The 20,760-nt window shown below is 35.9% G+C and overlaps 1 protein-coding gene across 1 annotated transcript in view; it reads left to right on the forward strand.

The window, feature by feature from the left end:
- NEK7 (NIMA related kinase 7) overlaps positions 1–17,143 on the forward strand; it is a 67,735-nt gene extending 50,592 nt beyond the window's left edge. The window contains 4 exon segments of the mRNA XM_030455621.1: positions 5,220–5,314; positions 9,690–9,803; positions 16,090–16,138; positions 16,141–17,143. Of these exon segments, the coding sequence (XP_030311481.1) occupies positions 5,220–5,314; positions 9,690–9,803; positions 16,090–16,138; positions 16,141–16,250 (368 nt within the window). The 3' untranslated portion in view covers positions 16,251–17,143.
- Positions 17,144–20,760: the final 3,617 nt, after the last annotated feature.

A 20,760-nucleotide genomic window follows, 5' to 3' on the forward strand; every position in this document is an offset into this window, starting at 1 on the left:
GATCTGTGGGTGGGAACACATGAAGAAGTCAAAAGTCAGCTGTGAGGGTGGGAGAGCTAAGCTTGTGTTCCGAGGAAGAAGTGAGGAAGTTCAAGAAACAAACTGCTTCAACTCTGGGTTATTTTGGCTCATAACAGGGGAATGGTTGAAAAGGGACTGAAGACTGAGCTAGAGTTGAAAACAGTGTAAAACCCTTTAAAGCTCATCTCTTACAAATACAAGGTCATCCAGGGAGTGGAGTGTAATGGGATGGAAGCTTTGTTTCTAATGTTGGGTGCTGGCTCTTGGTAGAGACCTCTTCTCCTATTTGCCTTTAATTATGACCTAATGTCAGAATTCAGCCTAGAAAGAAGGTTTTGTTTAGCTACTAACTTCAGGATGCAGTGGTGACAATGACTCTGATTTATCTTGTCACTAGCAGAGACAACTTTTTAAAATTAATTTCTCACAGAGTTTCTAATGCTGTTTTTTCTGAAATTTCTTTCGAAGTTTTATGTTTTTATGATTCCATAAACCTTTGGTACATAAAACCCAGTGAATTAAAAACATATGTAGCAATTTATACTTGTTTACAGGCGTTATAAAAATTTCAGTAGCAAACTAGATTCAGGCTTTCAGAGAGAAAGAAATGCACTAAAATTTTCATTAGCTACAGCTTCTAGCTGCTAATTATGACTAATACTGATTTCATAGGAATACTTGCTAATGGTCCATTGGAAACAAGTGAAAATACTTCACCAGACAGGGTTTGGTGAATGTTCTGAACTCTTTTTAGACAGCCTTATCAAAAGAGTAGAAGGTGCAAATTCTGTCCTTTTCTCTTCCATAGGAATTTCAAATCCAGTGCTGAGGTGGTGTGCAGCACTGTTTTGCTGGGAACAGGATAAATTCTGCTGTAATACTCTCAGCCAAATGATTCTGAGAACCTCAGTGCACAGAAAGGCTACCAGGGAAATCTGCAGCTGATTCATCACAATCATCAAAAAGCTTGTGTTAAAGCAGTTCTTATTTTGTGTACAAAAAACTGAGTTCTCTTACAGTAGTTTGGAAAGCTGAAGGTAAATTACTGTGCTGTTGCAATGGTGCATTGTAAAGTAACCCAGGTCTATCTATATATGATTTCTGCAGTTAGACTCTTTGCATAATGTAGGCCAGGCTGCAGGATTCCTTTGCATAAATGCAGTATTTTAGGTCCTATATCTGTGACTGAAGAAAAGCCTACAACTTAAAAATCTTCTACACCTATATTAAAATAAGAATAAAAAAAAATTATAGTTATGGAGAATTTGTTGTGGCAGTGGTTCCTTATCCTCACTGTTCCATAACTGCAGCTTATTTGTTACTTTGCAGCATCAACAATTCATCTTGTTAAGCACTTGCCTGTCATATTGAGCTTTGTATTATAAAATTCCTGTGATCTCATGGACATTAAATCATTCATAAACTATATCTTATGATTAGATAAATAAACTAGGCCTCGTTTTTTTAACTGACATCTTGTTTTGGAATTTTTGAAAATCAGAACAGTTACTAAAGTGATTTTATCACCCCTTCCAGAAATTGGATAGTTTTTTTGTTCCAGTGCAGGCAATGTCAGTAATAATTATATGGCCTTTTAAAAGAATAGTCTACTTTTTAGAGCACCTTTTATATCAGCCGTTACATAATTTTTTAAAAGTATTTTTCTCCCAGCTTAAAAATGCTTGAAAATGCTTAGAGTTACTGTGTTTCATTCAGCTCCTCAATGTATTGTTTTTCAAGTGAATGCAGTCTCCTTTTTAACTCAGCTGCAGTGCGAGTTACTTGTTTCTGCAGGTAATAAGGTGGACTGTTTAGATCATAGCTTTCTTCTTTAGCATAGTTTATTTGCATCTTATCCTTCAGATCCAGTTTCCTATCCTGTAATATCCACCTTTTCCAGTGTGTCCATTGCCTCTCCCAGTAGCAGAAAGCTTGAATGAAGAAACAACTTTCTGGATCTGCAGCATCTTTGAAGGGAGGGAGTGCTAGAGCAGTGGCAGATTCAGAGGAAGCAGTTTGTTTGACCCAGGCCATTTTCAAGGAGATTGAATTCAGACCTGCAGGTTGTCAGAGATGTGTAAATGCAGTAAGCAGAATGCTTGAGTTACAGATTTTGTTCTTAAAATCATAGGTACTTTATTGTGTGTTGTTTTTGTCTTGTAATATCCCACTTTTGTATCTTCAGATGTGTAAAGAAAGTTGCCTATCTTTATAATATTGTGATGCTGTATTTCACTTCACAAAAAAAATAATGATCCAGCAAGGAAACATAATGTATAATCACATCTGGTGGTAGATTGCCAGCAGTACAGTGTTACACACAGATTGCTCACTGATTTAGAAAATTATTGCAATGCCTTTAGTAGTTTCTGAATGTCAGAATAATGAATCTTTTGTGTCATGTTCTGTTAAAAACAGTTTAAAAGTAGCAATGTCTAGGTGCTCAGGTTGTTTTTGTGATTCAATGACTTAACAACTGTAATTTCAGTTCCTTTCACTTGTTGGTCATCAGGGGCTTCAGGTTGTATTGCAGTTAAGGTGTTACACTAGGCTAAATGCTGTAAAATGATAGCATGTGTTCTTCCTTTTCACTATCATCAATCTTTCACAGTCATATCAGATCCCTAATGTATCAGCAAGCTTCCCAGAGCTACTGGTTAAAAATACCTTTGCTTTTGGTAAACTATGAACCTTCAAACCTCTGTGTTTTCAGCTGCCCCCTGTGGATTCTGTGAAGCCTCTTTCTGGCACATTACTCACTGCCAGCTACTTGTGTGATGTCTCAGAGCAGCAAAGGCAGTGCTGCTGTAACCAGCTAAGAATCTGATTGCAATTAAACGTATTTTTTGTTGTTAGATGAATTTTGCCATCAAAGCATGAGAATATGCTAAGCCAGGGCATTTACTAATGGATGCAAAATACAGCTGGAAGTTTTTCAGAGGTGTCCAAGCTCACAAGTCCCTGGACTAAAAGAATTCACAGGGGAAGTACAACAGTAAGGATAATAGAATCAGAAACTTTAATTGGACAGCATTTGGCATGACACAGCTTTCATATTTTTAAGGTAACTGTCATTAAACACCCACTGAAGTATTTCTTTTAGCACTTAAGAACTGAGTTTCTCCTGGACATTCTAGTAGCTATTTTGGTGTTCTATTCCACCCCACCCATCTGCCTGCCTACTCTTACACATCCTTTTTCACCATTCCTCTGTTGTGGGTGAATACAAACATGCCATGAGAGTAAATGGTATTTGCAGTACTCCATCATTTTGAGTTGTCTTTCTCCTTTTAAGCTCTTGCTCTTTAGCAGTCTCAGTTCAGAGCTGCAGTGATTTCTCAGGCCAATGCTAAGGGAGCCCCTAGGGACTGTGTCACCCTTTTCTTTCTCAGGGCTGAAAGTCTCCCCTGAAATATTTAGGGGCCAAATCCATTGCAAGATGTGATGTGGCACCTCTGTCCTTGCATATCTGTTAGAGAAGCATGTTTTCAGTTTATATTGGTTAGGAATATTTTTATCAATATTGCTTTCCAAGAAGGTAAATCGAAATTCTGGCTTACCAGTAGCCTGACCTGGGATAAGGTGGTACTGGGTTTCCCAGTCAGAGATGGGCCTTTCAGATAGGAAACTACATTTTTTTGTTTGCTTGGTTTGTTTTTTTTCCTCTCTGAGAAAGTATGATATAGTTTGAGATGTAAGTCTTTCTAAAAGATGAGAATTTTTCTTTGATAACATGCCCTGACTTTTGCAAATGATTACAATAAAATTATTGTAATCTGAGTGATTAATTAAAACTATTAACCTGATTACTCATGTTTGGAATTACTTTTTGCTTTATTTCCATTTCCAGTAATCATAAAGACATGAGTTCTGAATAGGTGAGGCTAATTCAGAAGTGAAGAAGTGATACAAGATCTTTGTGTTAATTAAAATAGTGTGAGGTTCATACTCTGATTTTCATAGTTTGCAATGAGAGTGCTGATTTTAATCTCTGGCTGTGTTCTGAGAAGTTTAGTCTTGAAATAAGGACAACTTGTCTGGAATTAACAGAAATAAGTTGGTTTTCATCCTCAGGATTCAGTGCTTAAGAAAACATTCCCCTCAAAACTGAAGCAAAAATCTACACAGATCTGTGACTCTTTTGGTGTTAGGCAGTCAGTTTGGGGGGATACAGATACTGACAGTGCACTACTGTTATTCTTTTTTTTGTTGATCTGTTACAAATGAACCCATCACTCAGATACTTCTTTTATTTTTTAAAAATTTTATGTTTTTTGCTTTTTTTGTTTGTTTGTGTTGTTTTGTTTTAACAGAGCTGAAACATCTTCTATAATTTCTCTCTTCCAAGTAATTTGTAACACAGATGGTTAGGGTCTGATTAAAATCAAGGGGAGAGGAGATGTCCTGGAATATCCAATTTAATTTGCTCTGGGACAGTCCTAGTAAATGCTGCTTTTTAAAAGCAGATGTCTCCAGAGCCCACAGCTCTGAGGCAGGATTAAGCTGGGACAGCCACAGATTTGTGAGGTGAAAAGCCCTCTCAGAGCCCAGTCCTGCAGCAGATGGCTGAGTCTCTGATAGAAACCTCTGCTTCTGCTGGGCTCAGAGTTTTCCTGCCCTCCTCCTTGGGATGCTGAAGATCCCGGATTTCAGGCTCAGTTTTAGTTTCATATATTCAGACTAAATTGTGTTTATTAGTTTCTAAAGCAGTTTTTTCAGATTTGTGTAGTCTCAAAAGGAAGTACAGAGAAGTCATTAAAAAAACCCAACCTATAGAAGTTATGGAAGGGATTTCTAGCTGCTGTTGTCTCCAACCACAATAACAATTTGTTAAAAAGTGGGAATGTGTGTGTGTGCATGTAGTATGTTTCTTTAGTTCAGAAGAAAATAGTTATTCTGGTGCTTCTTTAACAGCAAACATTGAAAATATTCTATAAGTTAATAATTCTGGTAATTAGATATTAGTAATTAGATATTAGTTGTGAAAAAGTTGGATGAAATAGATATCTAGTTAATGTTTATTCCTATCAAACTGAGAAGCCCTAAGTGTGAATTAAAATTGTGTATTTAAAAAAAAAAAAAAAGAGAGAGAGAAATATAGAAGATGAAAAAAGATTTTCAGCCAGGAAAACTGTACTTTTGTTACTATGTAACAACAGAAATTTTATTTCAGAAATACTTTTGTGTATTTATTGCAGTTGGTACACCTTATTATATGTCTCCAGAGAGAATACATGAAAATGGTTACAACTTCAAATCTGACATCTGGTCTCTAGGCTGTCTGCTGTATGAGGTAATATTGATATATATAGTGAACTTAATAACACTGTGCTCCTCTATCATTTCCCCCCTCCTTTCCCTCCCTTCTCTGTATTAAGTACTGTTTTAGGATCCATTTCTATATTTTTGTTTGTTAGAAAAATATGTAGCATTGTGGAAAAGTTCCTTTTTTGCTATTACATCTGTCTTTGATATTAGCAATGGGAGCTGTTATGGGGCTTCAGTGTACAGAGTACTTCTGTTTGTGTTACTGAAGACTTGCCTTTTACTGGCCTTGCTTTCAGGAAGGTAGCAAGACATTACAGCAGTTTGAAGATGGGACATAAATGAGGGGTTAATAAATGAATTATGGCAATAAATTGTTCAAGGGGTTTGAATGGACTGTGATGATTGTATGAATTTGGTAATAAATGCATTGAGAAATAGTAGGACTGCACTGAGTATACAACTAATGTTTTTTAAAAAACTGTATTATAGTTACTGTAACACAAGTTTCTCTGAAGCCGAAGTAAAACAGAAAAAGGGTTACTGTGTTCTTGTTGCCACTGGCTTACATTAACTTTCAAGATCATGACTTCTGCACAGACATTTTAAATTTTTCAACTCTTTCTTCTGCTCCAATTGGTTAAACTATAATTATTGGCTAATTTCTTTATTAATACACTTTTGTTTAGTAGGATATTGTATTCTGAGAAAATAAAGATGTAGGGCAAATAGAAACTGAGGCAGATGAAGGTGTGAAGACAGGCTTCTGAGGCAACTGTATCTTCAAAGTTCTTTGCCTGTCATTTGTGAATCAAAAGACTAAACACTTGTATTGAAGGATGGTGGAAAAAACCTTCTTTCCACCAGCAGTGAAGTCTTTGCAGTCATGTTGGAGGTAAAAGCTGATACACCTGACTCACTTGGTATTCATCTGCAAGCCACCTGCCTCAGTGAGTCAGCAGAACTCGCTGCAGGCACAGTCAGCAGGATCAGCAGCTCCTGTTGTTTTAGGATTTTATGGAAAACATTGTCAGCCTGTTCAAGTTGGGTAGTACTATTGTCTCTAGTAGTACTAGTTTGCCTTCTATCACTAATGTGTTGTTTTAAATATTAAAAGGGCAAATAGCTTTATTGCAGTTCTGCAATGTGTAGCTGCTGCCTCTTTATGTTTGAGGCAATTCAGAGGAATGAAGTCTGATACCTGATAGCAACTATTTAGAAGTTTAAATCCTTAACTGAAACTTAATCCCACGTTGGGATTCCTTAGTGAGACCATGGCAACTCCCATCAGTTTCAATGCTCCACTTCACACGCTTGTGCAAGCAGCAGCCTAAACATAGCATAAAGGTAGATAATCTTTTCAATATTACTACTTTTTATTTCCTCTTAATGGTTTTCTAGAAGATCTTTTTTAAAACCTGGAAACAAACAAATCAAAATCTTGAGTAGCTAATTATTTATAAAATAAATATTGATAAGGTTAATTTTTCTTCTGTGTTATATGAAATAAAATTGCTGGATAGAATCAGTATCACTTTTCTAAAGATATTTGTTTTGAGCTTGCTGCTTTAAGGCTCATCCAACATATTAAAGACCTATCTGAACACTAAATTTTTAATTTGATCTGGTAAATAATTTCAAATTGGCTAAATCCCTTAACTCCATATATTTCCTGAGCATCTCTAAATACCATATTTTTTTTTAAGAAGTTCTGCACTGGTGGTGTTTAAGTTGGAATGGTGGTGAGGGTTTTTTTGGGTTTGTTTTGTTTTTTTGTTTTTGTAGTAAGAATAAAATAATTATTAGGATGCCTATTGTTGATATAAATTTATATACCTATGGTATATAATTATATGTATTATATATAAATTATGTACCTATGGCATGAGTGTATGTGAGTGTCTTCAACTACAGCTTTATTTTTCTTAATTTTGATTTTGGGTGTGGTTGTTTTTTTGCTGTTTTGGTTTCTTGTTTTTTTTTCGGGGGGTGGGTTGGGTGTTTGGGGTTTTCTTGGGGGGGGGGTCATCATTAAATCTTAACATTTTAGGTATGTGGACTAAAATATGTTTTTTTCTGTGGTTCATGCAGTTTTGTGCAGGGAATCTTTTTGTGATATGTCCATTGCCTGTATTTTAGCATGTTCTATTACATTGATTTCATGTCAACATGTGCTCTGGATTCTCTCCAGGCTAATTGGAGGAAAGCTGTGGCATGTTTATCTCTTTATAATAATGCTTAATTGCAGCTAAACTCCTTTCAGTTATGTTTTAAGTTCAGACTAACTATCTATAATTTTTTTATTATTTTTTATTTCTAACCTATTTGGAAGTTTATTATTTAATGCTGAGTATGTGGCCAGTAGGATTTTTAAAAGTATATTTTAAAGTCGATTTTTTTTTTTAGAGCCTCAGGTATTTCTGAAACCTCAAAAATACTACCTCTGGAGTTTTAATTGATATGCAACAAAGTAGGCTTTACTAATTAAAATCAAGATGCTGTGCTTTTGCTACATGGACCTTTACATGGAAAAGTAGGTTTTACACATTTCCTTTTATTGTTCAGCGTAGCAATTGCATCCTTACAGGGTTGTAGGTTGGTGGCTTACAGTTCAAAAAAAAAAAAAAAGGGGAAAAAAAAAAAAAGAGAGAGAGAGAGAAAGAGAGAGAGAGAGCTGCCACCAGCCCTGAAGACAGACAGTGGGCTTTCGTCCCTCAGACACCCCCAGAATACTAATCAGGAAAGTCAGACCCTGGAGGTCAGGGAGCAAGTCAATCATTCCAGCGATCGTCTCAGTGTGGAGGATCAAATTAGCCTGAAAAATTCAGCTGCTGGGAGGAGAGGGCGAGCAGCTGTCAGGGGCAGCAGCGAGATGCACTAATGAACCAGATGAATAGTGCAAAAGCTTGAAAATAAAAACAGGACAGTTGACATTTTTCATCTGTCAAAGCAGGAGATGCATGAAAATATAGTATTCCTGTTTTAACTCCTTAGGGGACATTCGGAATTTTTTTAACACTCCGCAGCATTCAAACAAAAGTATTTTTTAATGAACACCTAAACTAGAAAAACGAGAATATGTGCATGTGTTTAGAATTTCTGCATGTGTACAGACCCTGCAGTTGATTTTTCTTTTTTTTTTTTTACTTTTGTGTTCTTTAGCTTGCATTTTTAACATTTCTTTTAAGGTAGGAGACAACAGCATGTAAAGCAAAAAATTAACATCTTGGTAGTACTGAATTTTTGGGAAGAGTATAGGATGGAGCTGTTGTGGGGGATTTATTTTGGGAGCTTTAAAATGATTTATTCTGACTTGAGGGTAATATGACATAGGTACTGAACTATTTGATAGCAGTTTTATCAGATATCAAGTAACTCTTAAGAGCATTTTAGTAATTTCCTTTATACATTCCCCCCCATTGGTATCGGTGCTTAGACATGAAAGAGTTAAACTCCTATCAGGAAGACCACAAGACAGATGAGAGCCATTTTCAGCTTGTCCTGTCCCTGCTGAAGCTCACTGAGTAGCACAGCATGGACCAGCGTGTTTCACACACACTCTGCCTGTCTGGGGAATGTACACATTGTCCTTCCAAAATCAAACTTATTAGCACATGTAGAAAAGGGTGACTGACTTTGGGGCAGCACTGCACTCACAGCAGCATTCGTGCTGCTGCGCTTCAAAGACTTATATTGTCCTGGTTTCTGCAGGATAGAGCTAATTTTCTTTCAGCCCAACATTAAATCATTAATTTTTCAGTCTTTCATATAACATACTCAATTACAAAGTTTTGGCCTTGGGTTTAGTGTGTTTGTTTTGTTCTGTTTTGTGGGTTTTTTGTTTTGTTTTATTTTGAGTTTGGGTTTTTTTGGAGTTTTTTGTAGTATAGATGTTACCTTTGTTTTCTTGCTTTATATTGAGTATAGTAAAAGCTATGGAAGGCTACAAAATCTACTACTGTTATCCATTAATTTCACCATATGTTACTGATTTGATAGTGTTTTCAAATAAATTATGATTCTTTTTAAAAAAAGATCTTCAGAGGAAAACTACAGGGTGGGTTTTGAAGGAATTTTTTTTTATCACTCATGGTGCAAGGGCCCTCCAAACTCACAGCAGTATCAGTAACTATTCAGCTTTTCTCATTTTTATAAATAAAATGGTGTATACTATTCAAATATTACTGTGTAAGGATTGACACAGGTATGACTCTACAACATAGGATATTATTGTAATACCCTGGTTGCAGTAATAGTTTTGTAACTTCTGTTTTTAACACTGCACTTCCAAGCAGGGAATCAAAAGTCATTAAAAATTGCTTTTGGTTTATTAGTATTACAGATTTTATGACAAAGCAGGTTTACTTAAAAACACAAAAGAAAACTACCTTTTCTTTAAACAGATGGCTGCACTGCAGAGTCCCTTCTATGGTGATAAAATGAACTTGTACTCCCTGTGCAAGAAGATAGAACAGTGTGACTACCCACCTCTACCTTCAGATCACTATTCAGAGGAAGTAAGTAATTTTCCTATTCATGGGCTAGATCCTCAGTTTATGTAAGCTGGCACACTTCCAAGGATTTAAATTAACTTGTTAATTTTTTGTTATTTGTAGGTCATTTTTGTAAGTGTTTGCTTGTTGAACTTGCTTAAATGTTCCTCTCAAAACAAGTCTTTAATTTGATTTTAAATTTGGGGGGATTAATGGTAGAAAACCTCATACTGTTAGCTTCTAGATTTCATTGGGCTTCCTTGCAAGGATGACAAAATGGATTCCCAGAAGGCACAATGATACGATCTACATGCCAGAATGGGACTGAGTCTTACAGCATGCTTTTCTAAAACCACAACTGTTAAAGTTGATGTTGCATTGTAAATTAGTGCACAAGCCTTGTTTCTCCAGCAGTTTGCATTAAAATGGGTATAATGTAATTCACTAGTAAATATGAATTGTTTTCCCATTTGTATGCATTACAAAACTGCCATGTGTCATTCGATACAACTGCATGGCAGTTGTTTTGCAAGAAAAAGTGGTTCTTGACACCACTGATGGTAAATTTCAGAGAAATCCAGGCAGATCTAATATCATACACTCATGCATATCTCAGCAGTTTTTGTTTTCAGTGCATAGGTAGCAGTTCGTTACTGTCATTAATGCATTTAAGGGATTAGTACTTGATTTTTAAGCTCTGCAGTGAAAAGAAACTAAATAAATAAATGAGTGCTTCCACCAGTATGAGTAACAGAATGAAAAAAAAAAATCCTTGCTTGTTAATGTTCTGAGGTGCCAGTTTTGAAATACTTTTCCCACTTTGAAAAGAACAGGGGCAAAACTGACGAACCTGTAAACCAAATAACACTTATTAGTAAGCATTCTTATTGAATTCAGCCTACATGAATTAAAGATGTACTTTGAAAACATAAATAAACACGAGGACTGAAATTCTTTTAATAACATAAAACCTTGTACGATTTCACTACAGGGTAAGGACTGTAATTCTGAACCTTAAAGATTTTTACATTCAGAACAGTGATTGACTATTAATTAAAAGATTACTACCCCAGTATTTTGTTTTGTTTTCTAATTATTATGACAATATTTCCCCTTCTATGAAAGGAAATGGACTTAAAAAGATAATTCAAGTGGTCTTACAAAGATGAAATACGATTTATTGCGTAATTTAGGCACTATACCGCTTGTGGGTTTTCCAATTAGTCATTTTACCTAGGCTTTTTTAATTATTATTTATTGTAGACTATAAATATGGAAGTTCACATAACCAACCTCAGAACTGGAAGGTCTGGAAAATACAGTAGGGTGTGAACAATAATGCAAAATGATAGCGAGATGTCAGGGGCCGTTCTTTGTTGTGTCATCATGCTGTCTTCCTTTTTTCCGACGGAAGCGCATGAATATTACATATCTGCATCCTCATCCTCTATTCTTCTTGACTAATTTTCAGACTGTCTGCATTATGCAGTTTCACGATGGTAGCTGATTAGGAGATGCTGCGAGTGCAGCAGCGAAGCCTCAGCAGGCGGTTTCCATGGTGACCTTCAGCAGGATTTTAATGATGATACCACTAGTGGTTCGTTGAGTTGGCCTGCCTGCAGGGCTACGTTCACTGCTGCTAAGTGTGAAGTTGGATATGTGGATTCCCAGCCAAGGGCAAATATCAAAGTCTGCCCAGATAGAAGGTCTTGAGTTTGGATGGGGGAAGAGATTCCACCTTGTACTTAAATCTGAACGGTTTCTAGCATTGAAAGAGGCTGTGAAGCACGTTACATTTCCTTTATTTCACAGCAGGCGTGTGCTTCTGCAGCTTGGATAAATCAGTTATTTGCAAAATATACAAATTATTTTAAAACAAGGAGAGAATTAGAGTTGTGATAGTATGAAGATAGATTACTTAAAACAAGTAATCAACTGTGTAGGCTAAAGGGAATGTTTTTTAATGTTCGGATGTGCAGAATTGTGTCTTTGCTAAGGTATGTGGGGAAATAGTTTATTAGTTGTTTCACCAAAATATCTCTTATTTTTTCTGAATGAAAAAAAAATACTGTGCTTGCATGAACTGTAAAAAAAAAATTGAAACAAATTATCTGTCATTTTAGGATACTGGCCTAAATGTTTCACCTGTTCTAAAAAATTAGATATCAAACCTTTAACTAAATTTTAAGCACACTCAGCAAGCAGTAAAGATCAGGGATCATTGAACAGTAGACAGAGTATAACAGAGTATATTTGTATGTAACTATTTTCTGAAAGAAAAAATTCCAGTGTTGATCTCTGCATCGCCTCGTACAGGAATCTAATACTCTCATTAGAAAAACAAGCAGAACAAGGGCTTTTTAGAGAAACTTTTTTGTACGTAAATTTAATGACTTTTAAGACGTGACAGTTATTCTAAAATTTGAACTCTGGTATAAGGCTGTCCTTTTATCAGCCTGTAAAGTGCCTGGTGATGTGATGACACAGTTGTGCGGTGTGTGGTGGTGTGTTCATCACAGGAACAGTGGGACAGAAAGGTGGACCTTAAGGTAGGTGAACAGAGGGGATGATTTTTAAAACATTTGATTAGTAATCCTAGTAGTCTAAGATGCATTTTCACAAACAATTGCTTCAGCAGTGGGAATAATGAAGCAAGATTTTCAAGTGATTAACAACTTCGGTGTATCTCAGTTTTTGAATATTCCTAAAGAATGTCCAGTGTTTCAGGGTGAATACTTGGCATTTGCTGAAATCTGTTCTGCTTTAAAGAATTCAAAGCTGGGGCTCCCTTGGCACCCTGAGGTTAATACTCAAAATCCTGTCAGTTAATAATAGTGTGTGTCTTTCACAATAGATATGAGGTTTTCTGTCTCCCCTTTCACTGAGGTGCCACTTCTTCTGAAATCCATAGCTTACCTCCTACCCATATTTGAAGGCTGAATGAGCCAGCAGGTCTAGGATGAAAGTCTTGCCAGCAGAAGGGCTTCAGACAGCACTGAGAAAGGATCTTAAGAGGCCTCCTATTCAGAGGAAAGAAGAGTTTGGTTTTTTTCCCCCTACCAGAATTTCCTAAATAAAATTTCTCTTTTTCACTTAGCTAAAAATGCAAAGTACCTACCTGTTAGATTCTGTTTTTCTTCCTCCTTGTCCTCCTGATTCAGGTTATAATTATTTATTTCAAGCTGAAAAACCTGCAAAAGTTAAAGTGATCCCACTGCTCCCCCATCAGGCTAAGCTCCCAGGCTAAAGACAGTCATTGGTGAGAAGTGCACAGAGGAGGTGAAGAACAATAAAAATCTGCAGAATGTTAGCAGCTTGGGATGCAACAGGAGGTCCTCCAGCCTCAGTCATAAGTCTGCTCTGCTTGTTGGCCAGTCTGCCAGATAATGAAAAATACTCTAACTCTAATGATAGCCTGACTTTAGAATCCCAGTGCCTTTTCCCGTGTACTCTTGGGGCTCTTGTGCTACATCCAGAAATCTTATTAATACTAGAGGGTTGACAAATGGATTTCAGTTTATTGAAATGGGTATTCCTGTAGGAGGTTAAGGGAATAGTGCCTATAACCAAGTGTGCAGCCTTAGTTGTACTTGCTGAGAATGATGCCATTTTGCTACAGTGTCTTTCTAAACAATGAATCTTCTTGGCCTTTTTTTTTTGTTTTGTTTTGTTTTGTGTTTTTTTTGTTTGTTTTTGTTTTTTGTAGCTTTGAATTGCAATATATTGTAGCAAGTAACAAACTAACTCTGAAGAAAGGTTTTCTGTTTAATGGTTACCAAACACGGTTGAGTTTGAAATTTAAGATGATGAAGTTCAGTTTAGAAAGCCAAAGTCCCAGTTACCCACAGGACTGAAAGTCCACGAAATAGCCCACTGGAGATAAACAAGGCTTCTTATGCTTTTCACAGGTAAATTTCTTCAGTGTCCACTTCTGCTGTTCTACTTACAGTGAAGTTTATTGATACACAGCTGGTAAAAAGAGGAGAAAAAATACTCTGTTTCCCCTCTGATGGTAGTTTATAGGTTTTCGTCTTTTCAAGAAACTTTTTCTAAGGTTTTATTCACTGAATGCAGTTCTAGTGAGCAGATGGAAGTCTTCACAGAGAAAGAGAAATGCATACTTCAAGATTTTATGTCATGTTCTCGATAAATTACACTTGCAGTCTCTTTACAAAAATATTTGCTGCTTTGAGTCTAATTTCAGGTTGGGTGTTTGGAATGTTCTTCAGTTTTTCCTGTTTTCCATGCAGGCTGTCTGGGTGTTGCATAGCAGCTGCTCATCTGCTAATCACTGCCTGTTGCTTCCACTGTGTCCCACCTGCTTCTTCTGCAGGAGACTCTTTTGCTTTGCATAATTGTATTACATGTTGGCAGTGAGGATTTCTTACAGTAGTTCATAATTTCCAGCATTCTGTCTTCAGATGATTGGGACTTATTACAGGCTAATGGTTTTCCTGTTAGTGGTATTGTATTTTATTTACTTGCTGTCAGAAGCAATATGATGACTTTTATAACTCCATTAGTCAAAATATACTAAGCATATTTAAGATTCAAATGGCAAGTCTCTGTTAAAGATTATTTTGATTTAATGTTTCTTGTCAGTTTAGCAATCTGATCAATATTTGCAGAACTAGTGACCTCATTTTTAAATATTAAGATGCTCATGCTAAAGAAAAGGGATGTCTAGTATTGTTTAATATGAAAGCCTGTGACAATTTTATACTATTTACAATGTTTCTGGAGAGCTACTGAGGACGTTTTAACTTACTTCCTATTCATGTGCATTGTATATTAATCTTCTGAAAAGTAAAAAGAAGTATAATCCTAATTTTATGGCCTTCTTGGTATTTTTATAAAAAGCAAGAAGGAAACACTCTGGTGGCAGATTTGAACATACACTCTTTGTTACTTTTGAATAATCATGGTGCATTGGTCATCTGTTATATGCAATAATTAGACTTTGTTAATAATAATAATAGTACTGGGAGGGAGACTGAACCAAATTTGCTGTATTGCCCTAGAAGGGGTGGATCACAAGGTTGGTTGCTGTGTTTTTGGTTTTTTCCCCTTGTGGTTTTGTTTGTTTGTTGGGATTTTTGTTTGTTTGTTTGTGGATTTTTTGTTTTGTTTTGTCTCCAGTACTACAGAGGAGATGCAGGAAAGATTTGGCAAAAGCCTACTGAAAAGCAATAAAGAGTTTCACAGTTGTTTAAGTTGCTTTTGCAAAGGATGGCAATTGTTTTATGTCATCTTGAAGCAGATGTATCCCACACTGCAAAATGCTTAGGAGATGAACACATTTTAAAATAAATGCCCTGGCAGAAGATTATCCAGACAATATATTAAGTTCTAATGTCATAAGTTTGTAGGCATACTGAAAGATGGAGAAAAACCTGAAATTGTTCTTGTCAGTTTGAGGAGGAAATAATACCTGAGTGCTGTGGAAGCTCTATAGGGTTGCTTCTCCTGAATATGTGTGCTGTAGAATGCCCAGTAAATTAAGGTGTTTGTGGAAATGTGAAGTTTTCTAGTCATAGTGATTTGTTTAATCCCAAATAGAGTCTTCTATGGACATACTTATTAAGTATGGGCTTCTTTTTGTAAAGAAAAAATTGCTGAACACTAGGAATAAATAGTGGGACATAGACCAAAGGTTACTTACTCCTGTATCCTGTCTCCAGCACTGGGCAAGTGGAGTAAAAAGGCCAGTATAGTGTGGGCACATCCCCAAAATAGCTTTCCATTTTTATGTCAGAGATTTCTTACAGTCACAGGTAGAGTCTTTATATTAAATAGCTCTCAGTGGGCTTGATTTGTTCTGTTGCTTTTTGAATATGTGAGTATTGGTAGCTTCTAGAAGGAGGCTCTGCACATTTTCTGTGTATTACAAGGAGAGTTGCTGCTGTTTGTTGGAACTTGTCAGGAATCAATGCTGTTTATCGCTGGCAAACCCTTGTACCAGGAGGGAATGAGCAAGTAGTCCTGATTTACCTTCTTGGTGCAAGTTGCAGCCCTCGGTGGTTTGTATGCATTTGCCCTCCAAGGTTGTTTAAAGTTAAAGAGGATGAACTTAAATCTGCTCATCAGTTTTTCTGGACAACAGTAGAAAATGTAAAAACTTGGGTATATGTTGCATAGGTGCGTGCACAAACCTGTGGCAGAGTGAGTCCAGAGGAGAGAGGGTTGAGTGTGTCTGTGCAGAATTGCTCTGTTTGGCTAATTTTTTGCCACTCTTGCTAATTTGAATTTGATAATTGTGCAAAACTGACAGGCTCTTTCCTCTTTCTTATGTGTTATTTTCCTTTCCTAGCTGCGCCAGTTAGTTAATATGTGCATCAACCCGGATCCAGAGAAGCGACCAACGTAACCTACGTCTATGATGTAGCCCAGCGGCATGCACGCACCAGACTGCCAGCAGCTAAGCAGACATCAGGGCATGGAGAAAACAGCAGAAATAACCAAGTATTCTAAATGAATCATCACACCTCTGTTTGCGTGTTACCAAAATGTCAATTATTTGAGGCTTACTGTTTGTGCTTTGAGTGTAAACCAACTTATATATACAAGCTTTGTCCTTTTCCGTTTTTCTATTTTTTTTCATATTTTTCTAACTCGGTTTTAAAACAGGTTTAAAATATGTAAAGCATATGAAGATAATGAGAAACCTGTTTTTTTCATATTAAGTGGGTTCAAGTATAGTTCTTTAATAACAAAAATGGTATTCAACTGGGCCTCAGTTCTAAAATACAGTTGCACTTTTGCACATGATACAGATATTAGGGCTATTATCCAGAAGCAAAATGTCTGAATCTCTCACCTTTTTAGTAATTTAAGGAGAGTAGGAATCTGAACAGAGCAATTTAATTTTGTTCTAAGAGGACATAATAATTATAGAAGGTTATTGTATTTTATATTAGATTGTAGCTTGCAGTTCTTGAGTTAAGAGTGGAAAGGTGATTGGATTAGTTCTCTGCTTGCCAAATGAGACAGGAAAGTAGTTTTCAGGAAAAATTACCCACACTGAAATTTTTGTAACATCCCCTTTTCTTTGTTATTCTGTCATAATGGCAAAATAAAACTTTTGCTGTAGGTTTTCTGGGAAAAATTTAAGGTGTCGATCCTGCAATTTGATCATTTTTAATAGACTTGTGTGGCAGTGCCCTGGGCAGTAGAAGTCTGCATAGTTCATTCTTAAAGCTGTGCAGATGCTTCTTGTTAGCAAATAGGGTTCTTTGAGCTAGCATTTATGAGAAGTCTGATTAAAAAGATGTGATCTTTAGGTAACAACTTCCCAACTGTTTATGAATGTCACTGTTTGTAGATGTTTGTTTAAAAAAAATTAATGACTTATAGTATCCCTTGTATGCCTTACAGTATATTTAAATTTTGAATTTTTATTATTTTTAAAGTACAGAACCTTTTGGAAAAGATATAGTAGTGTAGTATAACACAAATGTATTTTTCATTAATATCTGTTTGGTTTATGCAGTATCCTGAGAATTAGATTTATATTTATCAAAAGTAAATTTTAGCTTTCATGTTTAAGAGCCACTTCTTCATTTCAGAAATAAATACATACATGCAAAAGGTTTTCAAATATTTTACTAGTTGAAAAGGAAATTCAGAATGCTTTTGTTAGACCTTTATGCCTTTCTGGGTAAGCTTAAATAATATTTTTTATTAAGGGAGGAAGAAAAAGGGAAGAGTGTCTTGTTTTTAAATGTGTTAAAAATGGAGAATGGACTGAAATTTCCTGAGTTTTTATACAAGCTTTCAAAACATAATTATTACCAGTGATATTGCTAAGAAGCTGTTACAGTCAATTAAATCTTTTTCCTTGTGGGTAAAAGGAAGTTATTTTAAATAAAAGCAGTGGTATGTACATATACATACAGGTTATAGGTGGAGTCAGTTCCTGCACGCTCAGATTCTTTTTGTTTGTTTATCTGTGCTGCTTTAATTTTTGAGTTTATATAATGCTTGAAGAGTAAAAATCCAGCTGTGGGGTTTTTGGATAAAATCTTCGATGGAAATTGTATTTAGCAAAATACAAGACTTTTCAAATAGTAGGTGCCAGGTCATAATTTTACCTTAATATTTTCTTTTTTAAATTTTATTGTTTCCAGATATTGTAGGATGACTCCTTAATTTTCCTTCTAGTTTCTATGCATACTCAATCTTCCAGGACTTCAGTGGAACAATTTGTAGGGAGGAAGTATTTGCAAAACTTTGGTTTGTGTGTATTGGTTGTTCCTATTTTAAAATGTATAAAATGGGTGGTACAGATGACTCTGGTACCAAACTATAATTTAGGAACCCATACCAGTTAATAGAACTGCTTGTATAGCTGGGGACTGCAGACTTTATCTCTTGATATGAAATACATGAAATATAAGTCTGTTATGACTCTCCCATGTGTGCTATACACTTATAAAGTATTTTCTTTTATAAAACACCATTCTATTTTTCATATTTTGTTGATGGTGGCATTTGGCACTATTTATTTTAAGCTGTGGCATTTTGTGTTTATTTTCTTAGAAGAGACCATGTTACATTTCTAACCAAAATGTCTGAATAGCTTCTCTTTTTACTTCAGTAATGGTACAGTATTAACTTGCTTCGTGAGTAAAATTTGTGCTTTGAATGACTTTGCATAAAAACAGCCTTGTCTTGAGAGCTCCCCTGCTGTGCAATAGTCTAATAGAATAAAACATGCAGGTATTAAATACAATGTAAAATTAATCATAGTGTTCTATGATATTTTTTTCAATTTTTTCAAAGTTTTTCTTGTTACAGATACATACAATATACATATATATAGAGAGAGATATATACATATATATGTATATTATAAATATTACAGTACATGCTACTTATCTTTTGGACAGCTTACTGCTTCCAGTAGTTGATTATAGGGGAGCTTTCTCAACTGTAACTAAAGTCAATACATTAAAAAAGTATTTTTCATATTATATGTAAAAAAATGATCCAAAAATACTGCATTACATATATTCACAAGTTAATCCAAAAGTGTGTTTTTACCCAAATTTTAAAAAAAAAAAATCTAAAATTATTTTCAAACCATATGAAGGTATCTGAAAAGCATAAAAATAACAAAGAGCTCCTTTTATGGCTCCAGTCCTGTGAGCTCAGGTAGGCTGTTTTTTGTGTAATTTCAGTTATTTTTTAATGAACATCCTTATGCATACATGGATAGTAATCAGCTGGGTATATAGAAATGACCTCCTGAGTTCACTTTTCATACTTTGTCACTGGTTTAGTAGCAGGGAATAATGTGGTTTCAACCCCCCCCCATCATCTGTTACACTCTGTTGATCCAGCTACCCATGGCAGAAGCAGGCAATAGAAGCATGTTGTCTTTTTTAATGAGCAGAAACTTAAAAAACATGCCAGTATACCAGCAGATGAAATGCAGTGTCTGCTAAGACTGGGTGTTTTTATTCATGCTCATGATTAAGAATGCCATAGAGTGAAATTCCTTGACAGAGCTTGGAAGTGGAGAAAGACTTCTTAGGCTGGTGGTTCTCAGGTATCTCTGAGTGGGACCTGAAATCACAGGGATAAAATCTGTCCACGTAATCTCTGGTTTTGCTATTACACAGTAAGATGAGCATCTTAATGGCAGAATTTGAATGCTGGTGCGAATGCTGCATCAGGGTATTAGAGCTTCTAGGAACAGGAGGTTGATGTGAAGGAGAGTCAATGAAGGTCTTCAGGTTTTTCTTTGTTGGAGTTAGCTTAATCTGGAAGTAAAGGTGCTGGATAGAAGATTGAAATCACTTTCCATCATTTTAAATACTTTACCATTCAAAGTTTCCCAGCCCTGCCATATGCTCACATCAGCTACCATGGCAGCACTAGTTTCTAGATTTGTGGTCTCTGGTTTGGTCTTGGTGAGGAAGTGAACCTTTCTGCCAAAACCACCCAAGGAAGGAAATAAAGTTGCTGGGCATGGCCAAAGGTGTTTCCAAAGGTGACTCGGATATAGATTTTTTAGTTTCTTTTTTCAAAATTTATTCCTAAATCTTATTCTTCTGTTGATGGTTTCCTATGATTGTTTTCTTTTGTATTCACTTCTGAAAATTCCTGTCATCTTCTGCTTCATCTTAATCTGTTCTGATCTCTGCTCTGCCTTCTTCCCCAATTGAAGTCCTCTCTGTCTAGTTTTCCTGGTGGCCATTTTTTTGATTCTTCCTTTGTGACTTTGCTAAACTCAAGCCATTTCTGTCTTCTCAGATTTTATCTCCCAGCGTGGCTAATCCCTATTTTTCCCCCTTGATAAATACTTAGCTCCTTGTTCTTCGTTCTGTTTTTCCAGCTTGACAGCTTTGATCTCTCTCTCTAGTTCTGGACGGATTTCCTCAATGCCTCAATCATTCCCATGACCTTATCTTTACTAAATACTGTTCACTTTATTATCTCTGATTTCTAAATTCCCCTTCTCTGATCACTACCTGCTCTCTTCCATCTTATCTGTCTTTCTCTTTCCTCTACCCCGTCACTCACTCCTTTTGGGATCTCTAGTCTATTAACCTTTCTGACTCCTTTACTCTTCTCAGCTGCCTCCTTCCTTCATTGGCCTCACTTCCTTTGGCTCACTGGTCTTTATTTTTATCTGTCTGCTACCCTAAACGTGGTTTCTTTGGTTGCTTCTCACATTGTCCTTTATCCATTCCTCCCTAGACATTTTTTCTTGTAATTTCTTAATCTCCATTCCTGCCCTTCTGAATGTCTCTGAAGAGTAATGTCAGCACAACACACCTTTGGACTCAGCTCTGCTTTACCTCTTAATTCTCATTTCAAATAAACTTTTTAACCAGTTTTATCTCAATTTTTTTGTTTCTCTTGTTGAACTTGCTTGCAGATATGCTGTTCATTTGAGTTCTCCACTCATTCTTGATTAAAAAAATGTGTCTTCAAACCCAATCCAGGTTTTTGTATGATGAGAGAATTTAAAAAA

The sequence above is a fragment of the Calypte anna genome, chromosome 8 (genome assembly GCF_003957555.1).
Source record: "Calypte anna isolate BGI_N300 chromosome 8, bCalAnn1_v1.p, whole genome shotgun sequence".
In the NCBI taxonomy this organism is placed as follows: domain Eukaryota; kingdom Metazoa; phylum Chordata; class Aves; order Apodiformes; family Trochilidae; genus Calypte; species Calypte anna.